Here is a 15,264-nt window from a genome sequence, read left to right as displayed (position 1 = left end):
ACCATACGTGAGCCACACATACGATATTCACGTTGTCTTTTCTTCCGCAGTTTCTCTTCCGCAGTTGCAGTTTTACCAGTAATACAGTGATACACTCCTGGAAATGGAAAAAAGAACACATTGACACCGGTGTGTCAGACCCACCATACTTGCTCCGGACACTGCGAGAGGGCTGTACAAGCAATGATCACACGCACGGCACAGCGGACACACCAGGAACCGCGGTGTTGGCCGTCGAATGGCGCTAGCTGCGCAGCATTTGTGCACCGCCGCCGTCAGTGTCAGCCAGTTTGCCGTGGCATACGGAGCTCCATCGCAGTCTTTAACACTGGTAGCATGCCGCGACAGCGTGGACGTGAACCGTATGTGCAGTTGACGGACTTTGAGCGAGGGCGTATAGTGGGCATGCGGGAGGCCGGGTGGACGTACCGCCGAATTGCTCAACACGTGGGGCGTGAGGTCTCCACAGTACATCGATGTTGTCACCAGTGATCGGCGGAAGGTGCACGTGCCCGTCGACCTGGGACCGGACCGCAGCGACGCACGGATGCACGCCAAGACCGTAGGATCCTACGCAGTGCCGTAGGGGACCGCACCGCCACTTCCCAGCAAATTAGGGACACTGTTGCTCCTGGGGTATCGGCGAGGACCATTCGCAACCGTCTCCATGAAGCTGGGCTACGGTCCCGCACACCGTTAGGCCGTCTTCCGCTCACGCCCCAACATCGTGCAGCCCGCCTCCAGTGGTGTCGCGACAGGCGTGAATGGAGGGACTAATGGAGACGTGTCGTCTTCAGTGATGAGAGTCGCTTCTGCCTTGGTGCCAATGATGGTCGTATGCGTGTTTGGCGCCGTGCAGGTGAGCGCCACAATCAGGACTGCATACGACCGAGGCACACAGGGCCAACACCCGGCATCATGGTGTGGGGAGCGATCTCCTACACTGGCCGTACACCACTGGTGATCGTCGAGGGGACACTGAATAGTGCACGGTACATCAAAACCGTCATCGAACCCATCGTTCTACCATTCCTAGACCGGCAAGGGAACTTGCTGTTCCAACAGGACAATGCACGTCCGCATGTATCCCGTGCCACCCAACGTGCTCTAGAAGGTGTAAGTCAACTACCCTGGCCAGCAAGATCTCCGGATCTGTCCCCCATTGAGCATGTTTGGGACTGGATGAAGCGTCGTCTCACGCGGTCTGCACGTCCAGCACGAACGCTGGTCCAACTGAGGCGCCAGGTGGAAATGGCATGGCAAGCCGTTCCACAGGACTACATCCAGCATCTCTACGATCGTCTCCATGGGAGAATAGCAGCCTGCATTGCTGCGAAAGGTGGATATACACTGTACTAGTGCCGACATTGTGCATGCTCTGTTGCCTGTGTCTATGTGCCTGTGGTTCTGTCAGTGTGATCATGTGATGTATCTGACCCCAGGAATGTGTCAATAAAGTTTCCCCTTCCTGGGACAACGAATTCATGGTGTTCTTATTTCAATTTCCAGGAGTGTATATTCTGTCTTTTTCAACTGTGATAAAAGTCTTTTTGTTTTAATTTGAAGCATCTTCAGTGAACAGTAATTTGGCATATATGCAGCCACTTGATTACCTTTCGCAGTTTGGCACATAGCTGCAGTTGTAGGACCATATTCAACGTTTGTCTATACTCATTTATATTTTAGTAAAAAATTGCTGTTTGAGTATGACAGACACACTCACATAAGTTGGTTTTTGGTGCATTGCTCTTCACTATATAACACTCAATAGATAATAAACTTTATGTTTTTATGAGTCCACAACTGACTTTGTATACTTTATCAACTTTGCTCTAATCGATGTGCTTTAAAAAACCGAAGTGTTTCTGGCATAAACAAAGCTTTTGTCACAGTCGCAAAAGACGGTAAATTTTCTAATATAACACACAATATTGTTTGTGATGTTAAAATCACTTCATTCAGAATCTAATACAACATGAAATTTATGACAGACTGGTCCATGTTGGAAGCAGCACTGCACATGACATTAGGTTTTTGGTGTGTTACGAAAATAATTATCTGTAAACTTTAATTCTGTCATTGGACACAAGCATTCATACTTCCCTGTACGTAGATGCTAAGGACGAAGGGTTGCAATTTGCTGTGCCAGACGAAATTGCAATTTCATTCTTTTCGATCCGACTATCTCACAGTGGTGGCCCCGTGGTGGTGGGAGCTCAACTCTCTGACTTTCTCCGCTGCCTGCTACCCCTTAAACACAAGCTTACGAACTGTTTGGCGTTTACATCTCTATGCGCGTACCGCATGTGTTGTTTGCAACGAACAACGCTGCAACCCCGTCTGTGACTCTACAATGTTTACGCCTGCGCGGTCCGTCATCGTTTATGGATTGAACTATAGTTTTTCTCCTTTGACTGGTAGTTACAGTCAAGTCTCGGAACCATGCATTAGAAATGGTACGGTGTTCACATTATTAAATGTCAGTACTGTCACTTTCTTGGATTTTTTGATGAGAATTCTAACAGCTGCTGAAATTTTAGCAATTTTTATTCCGCATCATTGGGTGTAATACATCAGATATTTAAAAAAATTTATTTGTTTTAGCGCCGTATTATCAATTTCTGTTGTTACTCTTAAATGCTCTTTGTCATGCAATGCCTCTATCTTAATTTTATCCTTAGGTGTTGCCATATAATAATCATTTACTTCCTTGTGCAACAGGAAAATTGCTCTGTGCAAGTTATCTTCCCAGCCCACACTAAGATTTTGTGATAATCCGTAAATAGGGGTGTGTTTATAACGTATTATTAAACATATTATTCGGTACTGCTTCATTCTTCCACGTCTTTACGACATTGTCTATGCATATTTTCAATAACGTGGATGAAAAATGACACCCCTATATCCCCCTACAGATGTGGTTCTCGCAGACGTATTGCCTCTCTGTATTTCCATTTTGTTAAGTATAAACATGCTTTGGATTACACTTATTAATTTTCCCAGGTTTGTTGATTTATTTCTTGTCTCTCTTTTGATCACTGCTCTGTGTCGCTTGTAGTCGATACAGTTGTAATTTATCAGGCACAGTGGTGGATTGTAATAGGTTAATCAAACCCACCTGACAATCTCTATATCAGCAGCGTGCAGAAGTGCCGCTCTCTCCATTTATCAGGGAAAGCAGCATACCATCGGCCATGGCCATCTCACGTTCATGGAATGCCGCGATCGCCAAAAACGTCAATTTTTCGTCATCTCGTTGAAAAAGGCACTGAAGGATAGCCCAGCTAATCCACTCTCCTAGGTACAGACAGTAATTATCCAGATCAAAATTAAAATGAGGTGACCTGGGATATAGGGTTGATTAGACAAGAATAATAAATAACAGAACTGCTATAACATTCAAATATAACAGAGAGGCGCTTTGACCCCTAGTTAACAGCAGTTGCTGTTTCAAGACACTGATAGTTACAGCTGCATTCGGCACCTTTTGTTTAAAACGAAAGACAGTGGCATCAATCGAACGTCTTCCCATGAAAGCGTTGCGTTATATTTCCATCAGTCACGTTAAATGTAATGCTTCTCAGAAACCCTGCTCTCACTACGAAGAGAATTTTTACTCGCATTAGTCATTTTTAGAATTCCAGAAATCTGTCTCAACCACTTGACACTTTAATATACACTGAAGGGCAAAATAAACTGGTAAACTTGCCTAATATCAGGGTGGGCCACACAGAAGTACCTCAATACCACGTGGTATGTACTCAACTACTGTCTGAAGTAGTGCTGGAGGGAACTGACGCCATGAATCTTGCAAGACTGTCCATAAATCCCTAAGAGCACGAGGGTGCGGAGAGCTCTTCTGAACAGCATGTTGCAATGCATCCCAGATATGTTCAATAATGTTCATGTCTGGGTAGCTTGATAGCCAGCGGAGGTGTATAAACGTAGAAATGTGTTACTGGAGCCACTCTGTAGCAATTATCAACATGTGCGGTGTCGCATTGTCCTGCTGGAACTGCCGAAGTCCGTTGGAGTGCACAGTGGACATGAATTGATGTAGGCGATCAGACAGGATGCTTGCGTACGACCCCGGTCAGAGTCGTATCAAGACGTATCAGGGGTCCCATATCATTCCAACTGCACGAGACCCACACCATTTCATAAGCTCCACCAGCTTGAACAATCCCTTGCTGACAAGCAGGGCCCATGGTTTCTTGAGGTTTTCTCCATAGCCGTACATGTCCATCTGCTGGATAGAGTTTGAAACGAGACTCTTCCGACCAGGTTAACATGTCTCCAGTCAACTACAGTCCACCAATTTCGATGTTGACGGACCCAGGCGAGGCGTAACACTGTGTCGCGCAGTCATAAAGAGTACATGAGTGGGCCTTTGAATCCGAAAGCCCGTATCGATGATGTTTCGCTGAATGGTTCGCACTCTGATACTTTTTGATGGCCCAGCATTGAAATCGGCAGCAATTTGCAGAAGGGTTGCACTTTTGTCACGTTGAACGATTCTCGTCAGTCGTCGTTGGTCCCGTTCTTCCAGGATCCTTTTCCGGCCGCAGTAATGTGGGTCATTTGATATGTTACCGGATTTCTGATATTCACAGTACCCTCGTGAAATGGTCGTACGGGAAAATGCCAACTTCATTGCTACGTAGGAGTTGCTGTGCCCCATCGCTCGTGCCCCGACTATAGCACTATGTTCAAACTCACTTAAATCCTGTTAATCTGCCATTGCAGCAGTAGTAACCGATCTAACAACGGCACCAGATTCTTGCCTTATATAGGCGCTGCTGACCGCAGTGCCGTATTCTGTCTGTTAACGTATCTCTGTATTTCGAATGGCTCTGAGCACTACGGGACTTAACATCTGAGGTCATCAGTCCCCTAGAACTTAGAACTACTTATACCTAACTAACCTAAGGACATCACGCACATCCATGCCCAAGGCAGGATTCGAACCTGCCACCGTAGCGGTCTGGCGGTTCCAGACTGAAGCACCTAGAACCGTTCGACCACTGCGGACGATCCTCTGTATTTGAATATGCATGACTTTACCAGTTTCTTTGACGCTTCAGTGTAGTTACAACACGGAGAAATAACAAATAAGGAAACTTTCACCTGTTTTGATCTTGTTTGTAGCACTGCCCGGTCGGTTTTTCTAAACTATATTCTTGTTAGTCTCCATAGAGTAACGGAACGAAGGGTCGACTTTCAGTACCTTCACCACTTGACCAGTGGGCCTTAGACCTTGGTTAAACCCTGAAGAGACAAACATCAGAAGGCTCGCAAGCGATAACCCATGTACCAAAATCACTTACCCATCATGTTGATACATGATAATGACTTGAAGATACGATCCTACCATCGTTGTAACAATCGATACAGTTGTATATTGTACATATTCAGAGTCATTCGCTCATGTTACTGCACGTAATATTAGCGGAATAACCAGTCGCTACTCAGATCCTGTTTCGGACAATCGGAGCAGTGTCAAAGAAGCTCTGAAAGTACCTATATTACCACAGAAAATGAACATTTTTGACCTGCGTTCATCTATGTGGCATGCCTCTCAACCAGCCCAATCGCGAATTCTGCTTCCGAGCGTGCAAAAGCCCTAGCTGAACATACGATTTGCACTCCTGAGTCATAGTAGAGGTATCCCCCTCTGTTAATAAATGAAAACATATGAAGTGAAATAGTGGAATCTGACTCATTTGGTATTGTCCTCTTTACCTTCATTAAATCACAGTTAAAATATATAGTTCTTAATCTGAAGAGTTAAGATAGTCGTGGCACTATTTTATGTCTTTCTGCGACATCTCCACCCATTGCATAGCAGGCTACTGCTGTTATTGCCTTTGGACATAATAGTTCTGCGCACTTTAAAGCTGACGGAAAACTCTACCTGTGAGATGATCTTTCTAGAACAATTGAGACGTTTTCTATGTTCCTGCGCGAACGCCAAGCCTATGTAACTTCGGCAACTTCAATATCGCCTTCTTGCACTAAGTAGCTCACCGCCTTCCACATGTAACGTTCAGTGGTTCACCTTCCGGTGATCTTTCGAGTGTTCACTCTTACTTTAATTGGAGCACAAAGTAAATAGTTTATATCACACCTCTTTATGGGTGGTGAGAAATTCTTCTCTTTAAATTTTGATGAAGCTTTTAGTTATTACTATTGTTATCAAATGTAAGTAAAAACAAACAAAGTAGTAGGGTATACATTTATATATTACTACATGATGTAGTTGCTACGTTACATGCTTTTCTCATTTCTTTCATTGTAATATCTACAGATAGACGTTTTCTTGCATTTTATAATGTTTGCTAGTTCTTGGTTTCAGATTAAGAGTCTCCTTTTGTTTTCATATTTTATTTTTTTCGTTAAAGTTTTTGCAGCTGTATTACTCTTACTGTTTCTTTCCAATCTTCATTAACGTTCTTTTTTGTATTCGTTTTAGTATTTCATCTGAATGTTGTCTATGTAACCATCTAAAGTTCGATCCTCTAGCAATGTATTGCACAGGCTTCTTCTTGTGCTGGTTATCTGTTCGTGTTTTGCTGTAAGTTGGGATCCATGTTTTAACAGCACAAAGAAATGGTCATTACTAATATTATATCGTTTGTAGACTCTGGTATCTTGTGTAAATGGAATGACTTCCTTATTTTGGTGTCTGCTATTAATGGAATAGCTTTCTCATTTGTAGTAACATAGTCTACTGTCTTAACGTCTGCACAACGTATCCTCCACTGTCCTTTTCAGGGTGTCCGACAGAGTATATTTCTAGAAGTTCATCTCTTTTGCTAGTTGCAGTTTTTTGTGGTTCTCATTTACAGTTCAGCATTAGATTCGGGATGCCCAATCAACCTTGATAAACATCTAGAAATTCATCTCCGTGGCTCAGCATAGCTACGAGGCAACAGTCTTAGCAATGCATGTTGAAATAGTGAAAATGTCAACGAACACTTTGCTTTTCTTTCGAACGTTTTAATGTGAACTGAACATACATGCAAGAAGAATTACGTCGTAGCAGATTTTTGTACTTCCTCATTTACAATACTGTAATTAATCTCCCTTTTTTACAACCAAAGCTCTGCAGTACAAGTGAACGTACTATAAGAAAAGAAAGGATCATTGTAGTTGAGCGTCCCATCATCAGCGACATCAGGACTGGAACCCCAGATCAGGCTAAACATTCACGTGAATGGAGGTCGGTCAAAGGAACGACCCCAGAAGTAAGAGAAGACACAAGAAACGGTGTAGGTGGTAGGAGGGGTATTTTAAGCGTCCCCCCACCTCCTGCCCCGCCAAATCCACGTTAGAAAATCTTCTTAAGCGCTTTGACACGTCGTTCATCATCGTACGTTACGACACCCGAAGTTTCTCATTTATGTTTCAACGTCATGACGAATCTATAACATGCTTCTATAAATTAACTCCGACAACTACCTTCACACACCAGGAGGCATTATTTGACAGAATGTCGCATTACCATCTCATTCTTCTGTGACCTCAGATACTTCCATATATCAGATTTCCACTGATATTTGTAAAGCTAATTCCATAGAAAATGAAGTGGGCGATTTGGGAACGTTTAAGATTTTAAGAAAATTGCAATGCGTCCTGCAAAAGCGAAATTTGAGAACGCAGTCAGAAGTGGAACACTTGCTGTCGGAAACTCATTAGCGGTATGGAATAAATTGCGCTTAGTTTCATGAGATTTCAGCGATAAGTAACATTGTATCAAAGTGTAAGACGGTAATTTAGTTATTTGTAGTAACGAACTGACGTGCTCTCATTAGTTTGATGACATCGGCCAACGAACGTCATCGATACACCTGCAGTGGTACTTAGGTGACGATGAATAAATTTAAGAACTGCCGATAAACGATGTTGTCACAAAATAAGTTTCCTCGTCATCATACTGTAAGGACCCATCTAACTAACATCTGCTTTGTCGTGTTAACGTTCTCCCTTTACTGCCTTCTACGTAGTTTTAATGGGGTGCTTGAAACTGCTCTTATTTAACTAACGAAGTTTCACAGAGAAGTGAAAATGAAGAGCCGGAAGTTTTAATGGCTCTGTCACAGCTGCTAAAGCAAGCCGCTACTAAAAAAGAGCTCTCCACGTTTGCTTTGTTGTACAGTGTTTCCTCTCCCTCTCAGTAACGTTATCACTGTTCAGGTATTTCTTTGTACTGCTGCTAGTCACCTCAAGAGCTGAAACCATTGAAAATGAGGTTTCAGTTCTCACCGATGGACGGCGCAACTCACGAAAGCGTCAATCGTTGCATTAATCCATTTCACTACCTGCATAGGCGAGATATTAACGTTTTACTCATATCACATGTAAATAAAATTAAGTCGTTACCTAAAACGTCCTTATACAATATTTATTATTGGTGATGCAGTGTATAACGTTCAGTCAGTATATCATGCATGCTGTTGTGTGTTTCGTAGCAATTACATAGCTGTATACAAGGCCCGACTAAAACAAAAAACAAAAAAAATGAAGCATTCAGAAGGGAAGGAGGAAATGATACGAACTGTAATACATGCGACTGCAGTCTTTCTCGGCGTATTCCAATGTTGAATTCTTCTCGCCAGAAGATGATGAGTACGAAACTCATCGAAACGTTGTGACAAGGCGACGCCACCACCCGGCTGATAATCCGAGGACAATTCAGGTTTGAATCGTAACATGTTGAGAACGTATGTGATGTTGCTGCAATGATTACAAAATTGAGCCAAATTTACAGAGAAAGTTACACCTCCGCTCTCCTGGTTACATGCACTGATTCAGTTGGGAAGGGTGTCATCAAGCCATTGGATCATATCCTCAAACAAGCTGTACTACAACTGTTGTAAATGGTCCTCGATATCGTGGCTAATGGCTGTGGTGTGGATCTGATGTCTGAGCTGGTGACACACATATACTATTAGTGACACAAATGGGGAACTCGGTGCCATTTAAAACGCGGAAAATATTTTTGCTCGCCTCTCGTCATTCTTTATGCATGTCTTATTACGCAGTTGATTAATTAGCTTCATGCGAATTAGCTTGACGCGATGTGACTGGATGTGATGAGTTCACTTCCTTCTTAATTTTCCTATAAAATTACTTGCTACAGCGTACTTGCAACTTCTTCCTTGAGTAACTTTGGAAACGGAGAGTGCTGTGACCACGAGACTGTTGTCTCGCTGAGAGGCTCAGTGACATGACCTACAAGGGCTGTCCCTCCGGCTCTTTGCAGAAACTGGGAAGAATTTCAGGTGGGGTGGCCGCCTCCTGCCGAGGGGATGAAAGTCGCTTGGGTGGAAGGAGCGCAGGCGGACAAGCTGCAAAATACCGTACGTGTTTAAAATGTTTGATCTGACCAAGGAAGTTAATCTAGAGCCACAAACGCCTATAAGACTCAAGTTGAATTTATTGTGCGTAACAGAATGATTAATATGAAGCATATATGGTACCAGGTGCGGATCATAAAGTGGAGGTTGGCATATTCAGTATGAGACATGCAGGAAGGTGTCATCGTGTCATCTGTGCTACAGGGCGTGCGTCGCTCTTCCAGCAGCACAAACTCTAGACACCAGTGGGCTGCTAAGATGCACACCAAATCCATGACTACCTGCCTTTCGATGAACTCTTCGATCAGTCCGCATCTTCGTCCAATTAAGAACTCTCTATTTTCCCGCTTAATCGTAAAGCCTGTTCTCTTCTTCCCACCAAACAGGACACGCTCATCAGTCACTGCATACGAACATTCAGACTGCCAATGGTATAATTCCTTCTTGCATAAAAATTCTCCCAAAAAAGGGCATAATATTAAATTGCGAATTTCGGATTTCCACTTCCTTCTCAGAAAAAGGGAAAGAAAAAAAAGAAACAGCGGTACTGAATGTGCTCCGTCTTTGTGATGTCCAGCAAATATCCTAATATCTGAGGTACTTTAAAAGTAAAAAACTGTGCCCCAGGATACACCCTCTTTTGCTTCAAGCCTTGTTTCTTTATCTCCTGAAGAAGCTGATTTTTTTGATTACATCAGACACTGCTGTGCTTGTCCCAGAAGCAGTATTCGGTCCTGTTCCCACGCACTTTGTAAACTAAAAAGAGAAAAGGACTCGCAACATGTTAAATATAATTCAGATTCGAAGTTACTTAGAAGTCAATACATAAAGTCACTACAATGCTATTCGCTTTCATAAACATTACTGTCATGGTCTGCCCCACATTTTCCGCTAAGTGGTGTGTTATTCTCATATTAAACGAAATGGGAAACACCAGATGGTTTGCTATCGATGATTTTTATGATGGTCAGTGGGTGGCAAAGATAAAAAGACCTTCATTCCAAAAACGTAACTCCGCTAGCAGATGACAGCTACCGGGAACTTGCGAAGTGGCATAATTGGGAAGATAAACATCTCCTGGTTTTCCTAAAAAACTTTTAACAGCTTTGTCCTACTTCATGTATGGGCACTGTAGCTTAGTCGGCTTCTAGGTACGTATCAAGCCTTTTACATTATCGTAGGCCCTGCATACGAGGCTAGTTGCTGGCAGAATGAACACCAATTGGAGTGTTAGTTATGGTGCCATGATGGAAGTAACACATGGCAGCGTTCGCCCGTCACCTTTTCGCCATTTTTAGGCAAGAACTCTAGCCTATATAACCATTACTCCAGTAGGCGGCACTGGAACATTTTAAAGGACTGATGGATGCGTGTTGTAGACAGGAAGATAGCACCAACCTTCGTTTTCAGATACGCGAAAAACGAGTCTATGGGAAGATGGATAGAGGAGAGTCGTGTCCCGATACGTGGAAGAGAGGAGTCAGTCGAGAAACATGGAGGCTAGAATGTGGCTGCTCTCTCAATTTGCACGGTCACTGTGTCTCTGTTCAAAGTTCAGCGAGATAACGGTGATTCTCACAACTCTGGCATATTCGGGAAACCGAGAGTATTGTATAGTAGGGAACATGCCTGTACTGTTTATGTCATTCTTATTGTCTTTTACTGTATTAAGATTAATATATTTTTGATAATAAACTATGGCGTTACTTAAATCTTGAGATCACCTCAAATAAATCGTTGAGGGTGGTGCATAAATGCTATTATAAGATGAAATCTGAAAACTAAAGAACCAAATAAAATAAGATTAAATATCGTGTCCAGGATCCAATGATGATTTCCAAGGGCCAATTTACCTGCATTTTGACCCTTTATAGCAGATCACATTGTGCAAACCAGGTAACAGTGAGTATCCACAGATGCGAATATTTCGTACAAACAGCGATTGTTGGTATTTTCTGGGTGGACACGAATTTTATTCCATCCACTATGGTCTACATTCCTTGGCAGAAAGGCAGCGTGATGAGATTGCTACCCCGATGATATATCGCTTCCACACTACAGCGGAACACTATTGGATTCAGGAGATGTTTGATGGAAACGAAACTAGCAGCACAGGAACACCACCTATGATTTTGTTGGCAGGAGGCGCATTTTAAAGCGTCTGATACCCCTGTACTATGAGGCTATACCCTTCAGCTCAAGGATGACCCACGAGGGCAAAGATTCAAAGGAATAGTTGCAGAGTTTGTCAATAACGCACACCACTCCTCTGCTGCTTCCCTGGCTACTGACCTGAAATCAGTCGCAGCTGAAGTTCATGTCTATTAGAAATCAGTGTTCCCCTTTTGTATTTACTTCTGTAAAATGCACTAGACTCTGTGGCTGTAAAAGACATAGAACCACTCCCCTGACAATTTCTTCCAATAGAATAACCATCATGTATAGTGAAGCTCGAACTCTCCTTGCCCTCAGGTCTGTTTTTCGAGGGCCTCATCATGTCTCACGAGGTATACACCTTCAACAACAATACCTCCATTCATTTCTGTGCTGATACTGGCTCATCCTTAGCCATAGACCTCTGTGTTTGCTCTCCTGCCCTCGCGCGGTTCAGTGGGAAGCCGCTAGTATCCTTCACTGCAGCGATCACTTTCCACTACAGATTCACATACTGGTTGGAACTCTCCCTGAAAGGACACAGCCACGATGGATGATAAGCAGAGCAGACTGGACGCTGTACAGCCACCTAGTTGTGTCTGAACGAGATGACAGCGTCCAGGAGTGGCTCAGCTACATCACAGGAGTGATCCACCATGGTGCTGACATCTCCAACCCGAGGTCTTTAGGTCATCTCTGGATGTAATCTGCACATTAATCAACTGATGTGTGCTGTTCAGTAATATCAGCAGCTCTGCGTTGATTTAAGTGCCGAACAACTGCAGCAGAACCTTGCTGCCTTTAGATTGGCAAGGACCAGGGCTCAACACAACATCAAGGAAAGCAATGGAGTGTCCCAGCATTCTGTCAACAGTTCCACTTGTTCTGACATAGTATGGAAGCTAGCGGGAGGATTTCCACTAAACACAGAACGATGTTTCCAAGCAACACCCGGAGATGTCGTCCGACAATAGCAGAGGATTTTAAAATGACTACCGTCAATGCCAGCCAGGATTCGGCGTTCCGTTTCTACTCTACTACCTTGGAGAGAGTCCATTGGGAATTTAGATCAATAATTATGAGTCTTACAACTGCTCTTTCTCCTCGCACGAGAGAGATCCTGCACTGTCTTGGGTTAGTGTTGCTGCACCTGGGCTGGCCGGAGTGGCTGAGCGGTTCTAGGCGCTACAGTCTGGAACCGCGTGACCGCTACGGTCGCAGGTTCGAATCCTGCCTCGGGCATGGACGTGTGTGTTGTCCTTAGGTTAGCTAAGTTTAAGTAGTTCTAAGTTCTTGGGGACTGATGACCTCAGAAATTAAGTCCCATAGTGCTCAGAGCCATTTGAACCAAGCTGCACCTGGTCGCGGCCAAATCCGGTACAGCGTGCTTCGACATTTATCAGCAATATCAAAGGAAATAATTTCCGATTGTGTTAATTTTATTTGGAGGTAGGCCAGTTTCCCAACTCGTGGACAGAGGCACTTTCTATAGCTCTCATTAAACCAAGTAAGGACCAAACGTGTCGCCTTAACGAGCGAATGGTTATCTGCCATCTCGTCTGGACGCTGTAGACCGGGCAGCTCCTTAGTCGCTCTCAGTGTAGGTACAGTAGACGTCAGACCACTGTCGACAGATTTACCTGCTAGAAACGGTTGTTCAGCAGTGTTTCCTACACAGCCATTCCCATGTAAGTGCTTTACTCATCCTAAGTTGGTGACGTGCTATCGGATAGTGTTGAGATGGGCATAAACAATATCATGGCTACTGTCAGCAGTCCTGTACAGTGCTCCTTATTTTTGGAGCAGCTGGTGATTTTTTCTGCTCCTCCCCCAGTGTTGCAGCAGCAACTCTACACTTGCAAATTAAATCGCAGAACTTAGATTGAGATGGATTTTCAGTTTTCAGCAAAGCTCATTGTATTTTTAATTTACCTGAAATTGCAACCTATGTCCTCAGTTATTTGCAGGATATATTCCAATCTCTGTCTTCTTCTACAGTTTCTGCCCTCTACAGTTCCCTCTAATACCATGGAAGTCATACCCTCAGTCTCAACAGATGTCCTACCATCCTGATCCTTCTCCTTATCAGTGTTTTCCACATATGCCCTTCCTTTCCGATTCTGCCCAGAATCTCCTTACTCCTTACATTATTAGTCCACCTAATTTTCAACATTCCTCTGTAGCACAACATGCTTCGATTCTCTTCTGTTCCGGTTTTCCCACAGTCCATGTTTCACTACAATACTGTGCTCCAGACGTACGTTCTCAAACATTTCTTCCTCTAACTAAATTCTATATTTGATACTAGTAGACTTCACTTCGCCAGGAATGCCCTTTTCGCCGTTGCTAGTCTACTTTTGATGTCCTCCTTGCTCCGTCCGTCATTGTTTATTTTAGTACCTGGGTAGCTGAATTCCTTAACTTCATCTACTTCGTGACCATCACTTATGATATCAAGTTCCTCGCTGGTTTCTCGCTGTTCTCATTTCTCCTACTTCTCATTAGCTTCGTCTTTCTTCGATTTACTCTCAGTCCATACTCTGCACCCAATAGACTGTTCATTCCATTCGGCAGATAATGTCATTCTTCTTCACTTTCACTCAGGATAGCAATGTCATCAGCGAGTCGTATCATAGATATCCTTTCTTCTTGAATTTTAATTCCACTCCTGAACTTCACTTTTATTTCCAGCATTGCTTCCTCGATGTACAGATTCAACAGTAGGGGCGACAGGCTACATCGTTGTGTTGCACAAATTTTAAAACGATCACTTCGTTCTTGGTCTTACACTCTTATTATTCCGTCTTTGAAGTTGTACTGTATATTGGATATGATCCGTCTCTCCCTATAGCTTACCCCTACTTTTTTCAGAATGTCGAACATCTTGCAGCATTTTACATTGTCAAGCGCTTTTTCTACGTCGACAAATCCTATGAAAGTGTTTTGATTTTTCTTTAGTATTGCTTCACTTATCAACCTCAACGTCAGAATTGCCTTTCTCGTGCCTTTACCTTTACTAAGGCCAAATTGATAGTCATCTAGCACATCCTCAATTCTCTTTTTCACTCTTCTGTACTTTATTCTAATCATCAACTTCCATGCTTGAGCTGTTAAGCCTGATTCTGTGATAACTCTCACACTTGTCAGCTCTTGCAATAATTGGAATTACGTGGATGATATTTTTCCGAAAGTCAGATGGTATGTCACCAGACTCGTACATTCTACACACCTAGGAAAATAGTCTTTTTGTTGCCGCTTTCCCCAATGATTTTAGAAATTCGGATGGAATGTTATCTATCCCGTCCGCCTTATTTGATGATAAGTCCTCCAAAGCTCTTTCAAATTCGCATTCTAATACTGGATCCCCTATCTCTTCTACATCGACTCCTATTTCTTCTTGTGTCACATTATACAAATCTTCCCCCTTATAGAGGCTTTCAATGTATTCTTTCCACCTATCCTCCCTCTCATCTGCATTTAGCAGTGGAATTCCCATTGCACCCCTAATGTTGCCACCATAGCTTTCAATGTCACCGTAGGTTGCTTTGACTTTCGTGTGTGCTGAGTTTGTCCTTCCGATAATCATTTCTTTTTCGATTGCTTGACATTTATCATGCAGCCATTACGTCTTAGCTTTCCTGCACTTCCTATGTATTTCATTCCTCAGCGACTTGTATTATTGTATTCTTGAGTTTGCGAAACATTTTTGTTCTTCTGCCTTTCATCGAACAAATGAAGTATTTCTTGTTAA

At 43.2% G+C, this 15,264-nt stretch overlaps 1 protein-coding gene across 1 annotated transcript in view; it reads right to left on the bottom strand.

Annotated features, from left to right (window-relative positions):
- LOC124805595 overlaps positions 1-5,374 on the bottom strand; it is a 116,339-nt gene extending 110,965 nt beyond the window's left edge. The window contains exon 1 of the mRNA XM_047266162.1: positions 5,328-5,374. Coding sequence (XP_047122118.1) covers positions 5,328-5,374 — 47 coding nt within the window. The remainder of the gene's footprint in view (positions 1-5,327) is intronic.
- Positions 5,375-15,264: the final 9,890 nt, after the last annotated feature.

Source organism: Schistocerca piceifrons, chromosome 7 (genome assembly GCF_021461385.2).
Source record: "Schistocerca piceifrons isolate TAMUIC-IGC-003096 chromosome 7, iqSchPice1.1, whole genome shotgun sequence".
Lineage (NCBI taxonomy): Eukaryota > Metazoa > Arthropoda > Insecta > Orthoptera > Acrididae > Schistocerca > Schistocerca piceifrons.
Note: the sequence above shows the minus strand (reverse complement) of the source record. Positions and strands in the feature narration are given on the sequence as shown.